Source organism: Pteropus alecto, unplaced genomic scaffold (assembly GCF_000325575.1).
Source record: "Pteropus alecto unplaced genomic scaffold, ASM32557v1 scaffold95, whole genome shotgun sequence".
NCBI classification, from domain to species: Eukaryota; Metazoa; Chordata; class Mammalia; order Chiroptera; family Pteropodidae; genus Pteropus; species Pteropus alecto.
In genome coordinates this window covers 21,197,655-21,210,105 of record NW_006441071.1, presented here as the reverse complement: position 1 = coordinate 21,210,105, position 12,451 = coordinate 21,197,655, and the positions used below count along the sequence as shown (strand labels likewise).

General features: G+C 39.3%; 1 protein-coding gene and 1 non-coding gene across 3 annotated transcripts in view; both read left to right on the top strand.

Moving 5' to 3' along the window:
• Positions 1–295: 295 nt before the first annotated feature.
• LOC112485162 lies at positions 296–398 on the top strand. Its single transcript, XR_003048364.1, has one exon. It is a non-coding gene; the product is annotated as a U6 spliceosomal RNA (small nuclear RNA).
• Positions 399–2,034: 1,636 nt separating this feature from the next.
• CARNMT1 (carnosine N-methyltransferase 1) overlaps positions 2,035–12,451 on the top strand; it is a 49,476-nt gene continuing 39,059 nt past the window's right edge. For both annotated transcript variants that reach the window (XM_025051400.1, XM_006918446.3), the window contains exon 1: positions 2,035–2,400. In XM_025051400.1, the coding sequence (XP_024907168.1) occupies positions 2,141–2,400 (260 nt within the window). In that variant the 5' untranslated portion in view covers positions 2,035–2,140. The remainder of the gene's footprint in view (positions 2,401–12,451) is intronic.

Here is a 12,451-nt window from a genome sequence, read left to right as displayed (position 1 = left end):
ATGGGACACTCCACCCCATCTTTTCCAGGCAGAGTGAATAAAGTAGAGAAAGTCAAGGGGTATTGCTTGACCCAACTCCTTTTTCATGGATGGAAACATCAAGGGTGGGAAGGAAACATTACTTCCTACCAAAAAACATTGATTTTTTCCCTGGAAATTTTAGAAAGATAGTGAAATTCTGGCTCTTCAGTAGACATGATTCCAGTTTCAAGTTTTATATTTTAAATTCAGATATTCAGCTAATTGATACTCAAAAGAAGTAATTGAAGAAGTGCAATTAAAGTATTTGAAGAAAGCACTTTCTTTGGCAACACATATGCTAAAATTGGAACAATACAGAGATTACATGGCCACTGTGCAAAAGTAACACACAAACTCGTGAAATGTTTCATATTTTTGTTATCCTTTAGATAAAAGGAGAAATATAGGAATTTCCAGACAAAAGCTGAGGGAATTTGCCACCATAAGACCTGTATTACAAGAAATGTTGAAAGGAGCTCATTTACCTGAAAAAAAAAAAAAAAAAAGATAAAAGTTATCAAAACTTTGAGGAAGATAACAGAAGCAGGGAATGAAACTCTGTTTCAGAATAGGGTATTAAACACTTAATTAGGGTATTAGGGTATCAAACACATTAAAGGTGGGAAAAAGCCCTTTGTGCTCTCCCCACTGGCTCCAGGATTCCAGTGGTGAATTCTCTCAGTTCCTTCTATGTACATGAAAACAGTGTTTCTTGCTAACAGTTAATATTATGAGAATTTTATATAACTTTCAAACACCAGTCTCAAAGAAAATTAAGCACTGGTTAGAAAATCTGCAGGAATAAGCAAAGAATTGATATCTTGTGTCTAAAGAGGGGACATGGGTGCTTAGGGACAGGGGTGAAGAAACTATATTTTTAACCCTTTTACTTCCCTTTTGAATTTTGAACCATGTATTAATGTATTACTGTTCAAAAAATAAACTTTAAAATGTTATAAAAATCATGTATAAAATGTACATTAACAAAGAATAACCACAGTAATTTGCTTTAACAGTACCTTTATTTCGATTAATTGAAACGATGAAAAGATGAAGCCATTTCATTGTCAATATGATTATCTTTTTAACAGAATTTGTGGTCTCTGGGCATGTTTAAAACTTCTGAATAAAATAATCTTTCCCTTTTACCATTATTTTGAAAGACTGCTTTGCTGAGTGGTAGATTAAGTTGAATGGAATGAGTTATTTCCTAACGATTACATTATATGCAGGTAGGGCAGCCATTTAGCCATTAGTTTAGGGAGAAATGGTGCAAGAAGTGAATGTAGGTGAAGAAAAGGAAGAGGTTAAGTCTGGCATTGATAAGAGCCAGCTTTACATGCTAGTGCTGCACACATGCTGAGACACTACTGCTCCTGTGCCCTTTTGCTCTATCCAGTACTCTATCCAGTACTGCGTAGAGTTAGGTGCCTGCATTCCTCATCTGTTGCTATCACCAGGTAGGGCTGGATTAGGATTTTCGCAGTCCTCTAAACTCTAAAAGGATAATGGTGCCCTCTCCCCTTACGTAATTAAAAATAGAAATTAAGTTTGGAAATGAATTAAGACTTAAGAGGGAATGCAAAACCTTCCTTCCTTCTAAACTTCGTAAAATAAAAATTCCGAATAAATTCATCGGTATTGAACTTTTTTTTTGCATTTTCCTCCATTGCTAGTACTTTAGTCTTAGTTCAGGGGCCCGTTCACAATCCAGCACTTTCCGGCCCTTGAACCCCACCCACCTGGCGGCTCACAGGTGTCAAGCCTACCCAACCAGGGATCTCCTCCTTCCCCCCACCCACCACCTGGCCCTTAGCCCCGCCCACTGTGCGCGTCGTCGTGACGTTAGCTCGCAGTCGCCGAAGGCAGGCAGCAAATGAGCGCAGGCGGCCGTGGCCCACAGTCGTACCCTCTCATGCGCTTGCGCGCTCGTTCTGGGCCCTGCGAAGACCTGGCGGAGCCCAGCGCGGATGGAGGCCTAAGGGCGGCGGGGGCGGAGCGCGCCGCGAGCTGGGGGCGTGTCCGTGGCGGGCGCTGTCTTGAGGAAGGCCGAGCAGCCGCCACCACGCTTTCAGTCGCGGCGAGACGCAAACGAGTCAGGCTGAGGGCCGCGGCGGCGATGCAGCGACGGCGGCGCCCTTCGCTGCCCGCCTCTCAGCTGCCCGAGGGCTGCGGGGGAGGCGGTGGCGGCCGCGGAGGCTGCGGTGGCGGAGGCGGGAGCGGGGAGGTGGAAGTGCAGTTCTCCGCCGGGCGTTTGGGCTCGGTTGCGGTCGATTCGGCGGCGGCGGCGGCGGCGGCCGCACGCAGCACGGAGGAGGAGGAGGAGAGGCTGGAGCGCGAGCACTTCTGGAAGATCATTAATGCCTTCCGCTACTACGGGTAAGGAGCCCGTGGGGGATCCCAGCTTAACCCGTCGGGGGCGTCCGCTGGTGCAGCTGACCCACCAGAGCGGTGGCGCCGCCCGCGCTCGCCCCGCGACCGCCACGCCTACGGGGCTCCCGGACCGGGTCGCCTAAGCTGACCTCGGGGTCCCCGAGTCACCTCGCATCACCATAGCCCCTCTCGGCCCTGCACACCCACGTGTCTGCTGCTTAGCCTCGTGTCTTCTGATCTCAGGATCAGATTAGCTCTCTAGCCTTCCAAGCCTTGTGTAAGGTTTGTCTTTGAGGCTGATGGAGGTGACGGGAAAAGTGCTGTAACAATTTCAGGCAGAAGGTAGTGGTGGTAAGTCGTCCACTGCTGGGCATGATTTATTTGTATGTGTTGTTGATGTCCTCCAATCCATGGTGAGCCCAAGTTCACCTCCACGTGGGATGCGGTAGGACGCATTTTCCCAAACGGTTGCCAGTTCTTTTGAGAGCCGCGTAAGATTTCGACCTCACCTGCCCCTGGTGCGGTGAACGTACCGGCACATTTGTGGTGAGCGAGCGAATGATACCGCTCAGTGTCTTTAACTGGTGAGTGACATTAACATCGGAAGTGGTCTGGATGTTCTAACATTTTCTAATTATTAAGGAGGGACTCGAGTGAAGGCACAACAAGAGCCATCTTTGTGATCTTATATTTTGCAAATATGTATCGAATTCTCACTGTGGCCTGGACACGGTGATGATAAGACTTTAAAACTTCCTAACTTCTACTTTTCTCCTAGGTGTTAAAATAGGTTAGTCAAAAATTGTAATTCCAAGATCTCAAAGGGACTTAAGTCAACTGGATTTTCAGGTAAAGGTAGTACTTTTATTCGTGTAAGAGATGAGTCCACCAAGGGACATGTTCTAAGTCTGCAGTTGTAATCACACAGGCATGACCTCCTACATCAATAAAACCGTTCCCTGTGTTTTATGCAAACTTTTTATATTGCTTGACTGTGACCTCCTCAAGGACAGGGACTGAGCTTTATTTTTATGTCATCAGTGCCTGCCATATATTATTAAAGCTCTATTTTTTAACAAGTAAGACAAGGAGTAGTAAAGAAATACATTTGTAATTCCCAAATAGACTGTCAATTTGTGACCAATTGGTAACTAGTTTGTTACTGTTCTGAATTTAGTAACTTGCTAAATAGAAGCTTAAAGTTACTTAGAATTGGATTACATTTGTGACATGAAGTTTTGAAGTTTAGAGACCTTGATGAAATAATTTATTAATTAAATACAGGAATAGAAGCTGTGGACTGCATTACTTATGGAGCCCTAAAGGGTATTAGTAGCGTGGGGATTTGATTTGGTATCAACAGAGGGAGGAAGACAGACAGCCAGAGAATTGAATTTGATGTAAGTATTATGCCTGGAAGAACCATACAGGAAGGGGAAGCAGCTGACAGATAGCTAAGAGTGATGCAGAAAAGCCTGGGACATTTTCCTATCGAAAAATCTAGAAAGAATATTGAGAAATGTCTTGGGAATATTCTGGACCTAATTAGTTAAAATGTATGTTTGTACCGATTTCTAAAATATTAGGACTAATTTTGAATTGGTATTTATGATTAGGTATTAGATGGACCTTTTCATTGTGCGGGCAGGGGGACTTTGACCTAGATCTAGGACCCAAGTGTGACAATTTCTAGTGGTTATGATCCAGTGTCCTATACTCTCATCCCTCTACTTTACCAGTTTAATGTGGGATTGAGAAAAATTTCATTTTTAAAAAGTAGTCTTTATTTGTATGTACTCTCTTGATGAAACACTTCAGATATCTTGACTGAAAATAGAATACAATTAAAAATAAACTTTTAAAAATATCACTTAAAGGATTAGGGGAACAGAAAGCATTGTGTTACAGAAAACACTGGATTGTTACATTCCAACATTTTATGATCTTCTAGACCTGCACTGACCAGTACCTTAGCCATTAATCACATCTGGCTAAATTTAAGCTTGAATTAATTAAAGCTTAATAAAATTAAAATTTTATTTCTTTAGTCTCAGTAGCCACATTTCAAGTGCTCAATTCAATAGCCACGTCTGGCTAGTGTCTGCTGTATTGGACAGTGCAGATGTAAGTCTTTCTATCATTGAAATAAATTCTGATAGACAATTTTGTTCTAGACCTTTAACAAGTACTTCCAAATTTTAGAGTTTGCTTTTACTCTAAATGTCTTTTAGTCAATATGTAGGAGATTTAGATTAAAGGTCATTGGCATGAAATACCTTTTGATTAATGTTTTTTCTTTCCAATGGCTTCCAATTTTGTGCTTCCTACAGATTTTGCTTAGATAACATTCTGACTAAAGTAAAAATGATTATAGCATTGTACTGAATTGCAAAAAATGTTGTTAGCCTTAAAATACCACTCTTGTTATGAATGAAGATAGCTAGTCACATAGAATATACTGAAGTTGAAAGTCGAAGGTTTTGTCAGAAACATCCTACTTTTAGAAATAGTGGTTAGATGAGATTTTAAAAATTGAGATGTAGAGCTCATTTTTACAAGTGAGGGGATAGGCATATAAAGACACGAGTAACTTGCCCGGGGTTGCACAACCAAATTGTGGTATAGTCTGGCTTGAAATCCACAGTTACTCACTAAAATTTTATCCTGCATTAGTAAGCCATGATGCTCTTAAGACCATTTTAACCTTCTGTATTAAATATTTTAAATGGATTGAGACAGACTTCCCTTCTGAAAAGATGCTTTCCTGTTTGGAATTCAAGAGTAGTTCTACAGGTGCAAAGGAATGGGTCAATGACCTTTCGTTCAGAGTCAGCGTCGGATCCACCCTGATGATAGGTGACTAAATCAGAGTTGGGGGTTACTGCCCAGACCAGCCTTCCAAAAAGAGCTGGAGGTAGATACCGTGAAGGAAAGGTGGCTCCTGACTTAAAGCATAGTTGGCATACTTTTTTTCAAGGACCAAGCAATGAATATTTTAAACTCTCGGGGCTAAGTGGTCTCTGTTACAACTATTCAGCTCTATTGTGTAGAAGCAACCATAGGCAATATGTGAACAAATGGGCATGGCTATGTTCTAGTAAAACTCTTTTTACAAAAATAGAGCAAGTAGCAAGGGGCCATAGTTCGCCCACCCCTGTCTTAAGGCACATAGTTTTTGAATAAACTCAAAAAGAACGTGGAGGTTTTGGCTCGAAATAAATGATAAAGATTTATTCTAGAGTCTTGGGGTTTGGAAACTGGAAATATAACTAGGCAAAAACACAGATGTGTTCTGAAGAAGAAAAAGTTAAGAGCTCTTATAGTAAAATGTGCATTCTTGAGAATAATCAGTCCTATATTTTTAGTCTTAGGATTAGTCCACGATGGTTATCAGTCAGATGTTAGTTAGGCAGTCTAGATGGATGTCAGATGATCTGGATACATGATTACTTCAGGGGGATGATTAGAGGGTGATCCGGAGGTCTCATGTATATCTAGGCATTGTCACAAAACTGGAAAGTTTAGAAATTTAAGTTTCCAGGCTAATTAAAACAAGAATAGAATCGTTTCCTCGTACGTCCACCTACTTGATTTTAGTAATTTAGCAGCTTGACTGTAGTGACTCCATTTTATTTCTTCACTCTATATCTCATAATATAAGCATTTCCAGAATACTGAAGGTAGCCCCAATTATAATAGTATTGAAAAGATTGGACTCTTCTTAACTTTTATAAGACCTCAATTATTTTAAGAGAGTCAATGTGGATGTGTTGTAAACAGCTTTGCACACCATTAAGTAACCAAGTTTAAGGGATATGCTACCTCTCATCCTGCTCTGTGTAGTTACATCACTTCTGTTGCAGGAATTGACAGCAAGTATGTGTGTGGGTTCTTCTGACCAATCCATAACTTACCTCAACTTCTTTGCTATCATGGAAATAAGTAGTCTCCATGGAAAACCAAAAATGGCACCTAGGTACCCTAACTGAACATTTATTCATTGCATTTTACATATGCTGAAATATGGAGATTAAATAGTGATAATGATGACACTAGTATTTTGAAGAATTCATCTAATTGTGGGAGGGGGTTGGGGACAGCACCCTTAGGCAGCAAGCCTTTCAGTAATTTTTGGAAGACATAATAAGGGCCTGAGGTAAAACATTGGAGGGGAGTATAATTTGCAGATAGTTTTATGAAGTAGAATCAAAAAGATCTTGGGCTTATTGTGTGGGCTCTGAGAAGAGACATTTTAGAATGACTTGTTAATTACTTGAGTGGATGTATGGTGTACCATTCATCACTATCAGCCATAAAGGAAGAAGTGCAAGTTTTTTTGTTGAGACATGTCACGTGCTAAGTTCAGTTTGGATATGTTAAGTTTTGAAGTATGGTCAGAGGGAGATTGTGGAGCATCCAATGCCCAAGAATACTAGGAATGTAGTACTAAAAGACTATTTAACCCTGTTGACAGTGAATTGTAAACTATTGCAATGCTGCTGTTTGTCTAACATTATGGCCAGTTTAGTGCTTTCAGAGTCATAATCTACTGCTAGGAATGTAAATTGATACAATCTTTCTGAAAATCAGTTTGTATCAAGAGTCTTAAAAATATTTACACTTTCTGTCCTAGTAACTCTTCTTTGGGGAATTTGTGGTAATTAAAAAAAAAAAGATTTTAACACAGTTTATCACATAGACAAGTGAAATATCTAGATGCCCAATATTTGAGAAAATTTTGGTTGCAGAAGATGAAACGATGAACAGTCATTATAGTCATTTGTCATATAGTCATTTGAAAACTTTTCTCAGGCCTAGGAAAACTCCTTTAACAGGGATGAAGAATTACAAGTGCTTTTAAGACTTTAATGTGCATGTCAATCATTTGGAGGTCTTGCAAAAAAACAGATTATATTTTAGTAGGTCTTGGGTAGGGCCTGAGATTTTCCATACCAAACCACTTCCAATTGATCTGCTATTCTACATCCCCCAAAGCTAAAAATAGTTGCTTTTAGAGGAGGGATTATTAGTAGCTTTTTTCCCTTGAATACTTTTACTTTTCTGCATTTTTCATATTTTCACTGTGAACATACTAATTTTACAAATCAGATATAACTACTATATTTGACTGGTTCCTTTGTTTTCAGGCACTGGACTAAGTATTTTGTATGCATTATTTTGTTACATTTTTGGTGAAACCCCATTGGATACAAAGAGGAGTATAATGGTACCTATGTCATAGGGTTTTATGGAGATATTTTTTAAATAATTTTTTTTTTCAATTACAGTTGGTATACAATATTGTATTAGTTTCAGGTGTACAGTGTAATCATTAGATATTTATATAATTTACATAGTGATCACCCTGATAACCCTATCTGACACCATACATAGTTATTACAATATTATTGACTCTATTCCTTATGCTATACTTTACATCCCCATGATTATTTTGTAACTACCAATTTGTACTTCTTAATCTCTTCCCCTTTTTCACCACCCCCACCACCACTCCCATCTGGCAGCCATCAAAATGTTCTCTGTCTCTATGAGTTTGTTTCTGTCGTGTTTGTTTGTTTTGTTCTTTAGATTCCACATGTGAGTGAAATCTCATGGCTTTTGTCTTTCTGTGTCTGACTTACTCCACTCAAGCCCAGTATCCTCTAGATCCATCTATGTTGTTGCAGGTGGCAAGATTTCATTCTTTTTATGGCTGAGTAATAGTTCATTGTATATATGTACCACTTCTTCATTATCCATTTATCCATTGATGGACATCCAGGTTGCCTTCATATCTTGACTATTGTAAATAATGCTACCATGAATATATGGATTCACAAATCTCTTCAAGGTAGTGTTTTTGGTTTCTTTGGATAAATACCCAGAAGTGGGATTACTCTCGTTATAGCGTTTGTTTTAAAGTCTGTTTTGTCTGGTATAAGTTTTGCCACCCCAGCCTTTTTGTTTGTTTGTTTCCATCTTCATGAAATATCTTTTTTCATCTCTTTGTGTGTGTCTTTCGATCTTAAGTGAATCTCTTGTAGGCAGTGTGTGTAAGTGTCTTGTTTTCTTAACCATTTACTCACCCTGTCTTTTGATTGGAGCATTTAATCTATTCACATTTAAAGCAATTATTGACAGATATGTAGTTATTGCCATTTTATTATTCATATTTTTTATCCGTTTTCTTCTTCTTAAGTCCCTCTGACATTTCTTGTAATACTAGTTTGGTGTTGAATTTTTGCTTTTCCTTGTCTGAGAAGCTCTTTATCTGTCCTTGGATTCTAAATGATAGCTTTGGTGGGTAGAGTCATCTTTGTTGTAGGTCCTTGCTTTTCATCACTTTGAATATTTCATGCCAATCCCTTTTGGCCTGCAAAGTTTCTGTTGAGAAATCAGCTGACAGCTTTATGGGAGCTCCCTTATAGGGAGCTGCATTTAAGATTCTCTCTTTGTCTTTATCCTCTGGAATTTTAATTATGATGTGTCTTTGTGTGGGCCTGTTTGGGACTCTTTGTGCTTCTTGGCTTGTATGTCTACTTCCTTAGCCAGGTTAGGGAAGTTTTCTGTTGTTAATTCTTTAAATAAGTTTTCAATTCCTTGCACACTCTCTTCTCCTTCTGGTCCCTATGATGCAAATCATGGTACGCTTGATGTTGTCCCAGAGGCTCCTTAAATTGTCCTCGATTTTTTGTGTTCTTTTTTCTTATTGCTGTTCTGATTGTTTTCTACAATCTTCTAAATCATTGATTTAATCCTCTGCTTTCTATAATCTATTGTTCATTCCCTCTAATGTATTCTTCATTTCTGCTTGGTTCTTTTTTGTGTTTTCTATCTCCATTTTTATGTTTTTTGTCTCTGTGTTAAAGTTCTCACTGAATTCATCTACTCTTCTAAGTTCATTGAGTATCCTTATAACTAGTGTTTTGAATTCTGCATCTGGTCGATTGCTTGTCTCCTTTTTCTTTAGTTCTTTTTCTGGAACTTTGATCTGATCTTTCATGTGGGACATGATTCTTTGCCTCTCCATGTCGGCTGCCTGCCTGTGTTTGTTTCTATATATTAGGTAGGGCTGCTGTCTCTCCCAGACTTAGGAGAGTGACCTTAACTGATCACCTGAGCCAGGTGCCCCAAGTATGTCCCTTGTATGGGTTGTATTTGCCCTCCTGTTGAGACTTGGTTGCTGTTTGCATGTCAACAGGAAGGATTGACTGTTGGGCTGATTGGTTGTGAGGACTGGCCAGTGAGAGGTTGACCCTATAGAGCAGGATTTGTTTTAGTAGGGCTCCAGGGCTTGCCCAGTTTGGGAAAGGCCCCAATGCAGGCCAAGTTCAGCTGTAGCCTGTGCCCTGCTTGGGGCTACCTGGCAAGAGTCACCAAGCATCAGCAGATGGCCAGCACCCATGCTGCGCTTAGAGGTACCTTGAGAGGCCAAGCTGTGAACCAAGGTCGGCTGTGACTGGCACTGGCCTTGGGGCTGCTCTGCAAGAGGTACAAGGAGTGCTAAGGCCAGATGCTGCTTGTTTGGGTTTTATGAACCTTTGAGAGATTTTAGGAAAGTCCACAGTATGAGCCAAGTGTCTGGAAAAGCCTCTGGAGGTGGCTTGGGTGGACCCAAAAGTTGGGTGGGGTGGGGTCTTGGAATTACCAGGGTAGGGCAACCAGTGTTAGTCAGGTTGATGGAGACAGATATGGTGGCCTCCTGTGTCTGCATGCCAGGAGTTGGGAGGGTTCAACAAAGAGACAATGGATTCTGCCTGCACTTCTGTCTGGGAGGAAGTTACCCCTCACCCTGAAGCCAGAGAACTCAGTTTCTCTTCATATGTACCTGGTGCCTTCAATGTGTTGCCCCAGTGCTAGAGCTCAGAGCAAGTGAACTGTCAGCGCATAAGTTTGCATGCAGGCCCCTTAAGAGCAATGTCTGTGACTTAAGCCACCCCTCGTCTCTCTCAGCCACAATCTCTGCTGGTTTTCACAGATGGAAGTTGTGGGAACTTTTCTTCCCAGCACTGGAACCCTGGGTTGGGGAGCCTGGTGAGGGGCTAGGACCCTTCTCTCCTTGTGGGGAACTTCACAGCTGAGAAATCCCTCCCGATTCTCAACCACCCCATCCAGGTGTGGGACCAGCCCGTTCCTTGTCTCTGCCCCTCATACCAGTTGCCCTCCTACCAGTCTTCTTGAGGTGGCCTCCTCTGTGTCCCCAGTTATAGCACCTTTGTTCAGCTAGACTTTGGTAATTTCCAGTGGTGGTTTTTCTGTAGTGTAATTTTGATGTGGTTGTAAGAGGAAGCAAGCACAGTGTTTACCTACTCTGCCATCTTGACTGGAACTGGAGATTTTTCAGAATAATCTATGTTATGTGACTTGATTTAGTGCCTGGCATTTACTAAATCTCAACAAATGATAGATTCTGTAATCATAATCATCACTGTTGTTATGTTTTACAGAGAAAAGAAGTAATTTGCCAAGGGTCACATAGCAAATAGGTGGCATAACCTGGATTTCAATCCAGATCTATTTGACTCCAGAGCTCACTATTATAAACCGAAGGAGAGAAAAGGCAAACATCAATACAGCCGCTGCCAGCTTATCTTTTCACATTGCCTTTAAGACCCCCTAGAACATCACTACATGCAAGCTTCTGAAAACATGTCTAGTTTTTTGCTTAAGTTTTGTCAGAAACTTCTTCAGAACTTCTTTTTTCATTTGTTTATCAGTAGTTATTATTATCTTTATTTTATTTACCTCCCAAAACAGCCCTGAATTATCACTGTTTACAGATGTGGAAAGTGAGAGTCAGGTAGTTCAACTTGCCAAAATTATATATTTAATTTGTGGTTAGGCCAAGATTCACACATAGCTTTATTTAACTCCAAAATCTATGGTCTTTTTACTACACCATAGATATAAGATCTTTGCATGGTTAGGATTGCCAGCTAAAAATTCAGGATGCCCAATTAAATTTGAATTTCAGATAAACAATGAACAATTTTGGTATGGCGAATGAAGTATTTGAGACATTTTTAAAATACCACTGTTCAGAAATTAGAGAGTAATTTGCTATAAAGTAAAAATGAGAATTATTTAGATAGAGATACAGGCAACCAAATGAAAAAGTATTTTTAAGTTTAATACTGAGAAAATGCCAAAGAACATTAAAAGAAACATTTATTTGTTAATATATGTAAATTGTAAAGAATGATACAGTGAACATCCATGAATCTACCACACAGTTTTAAAAAAGAACATTATCTTATCCCTTTTTCCCCAAAGAAATTACTTTCCTGAATTTTCATTTCCTTGCTATCCTAGTAGTTTTTCTACATATGTTCAGTCCCTATAATATATTATTTGTTTTTATATAAAATGGAATTATATATTATGTATTTTTCTGCAACTTGATTTTTCAGGAAATATTTATATTCCTGAGCTTTATCCAAGTTATTGTGTGTAGCTATAATTTATTAATTTAACTAAATCCCATTGTATGGCTATACTGTGCTTTCTTTGTTCAGTCTACTGGTGATGGATTTTTGGGTTGTTTCCAGATTTTTTATTTGTTATTTATGACAATGATGTGATGAAGATTGTTCACATTTCATAGTGACCATTTGCAAGAGTTTCTTGAATATATGTTTGGGAGTATAATTGCTTGGTCATAGAAAGTGTGCACATTAAGCTTTCCTAGGTAATGCTACATTATTTTCCACAGTGGTTGTCCTAATTTACGCAACCACTATCAGTCAACATATACATATTCTAACTATTCTACATTTTTACCAACATTTCATATAGACAGACTTTTAAATTTTGCCCATCTGATTGAAATAAAATTGCATTTCATTGTGAATGTAATAGTTAACTTTTAAAAATGATGTTCTTTTGAAATTTATAAATAGGTAGTCCCCAGTGTGACCTTTAGAGTTATTTGGTAATTTTAGAATGCAAAGTGTGAATATTGTCATGTAAAATGGCATAAAATTTCCATTTTTCATTTTTTACTACCTTTGCAGTATATAAAATTATGATATTTTGAAAAATTCAACTTATGTTGGAT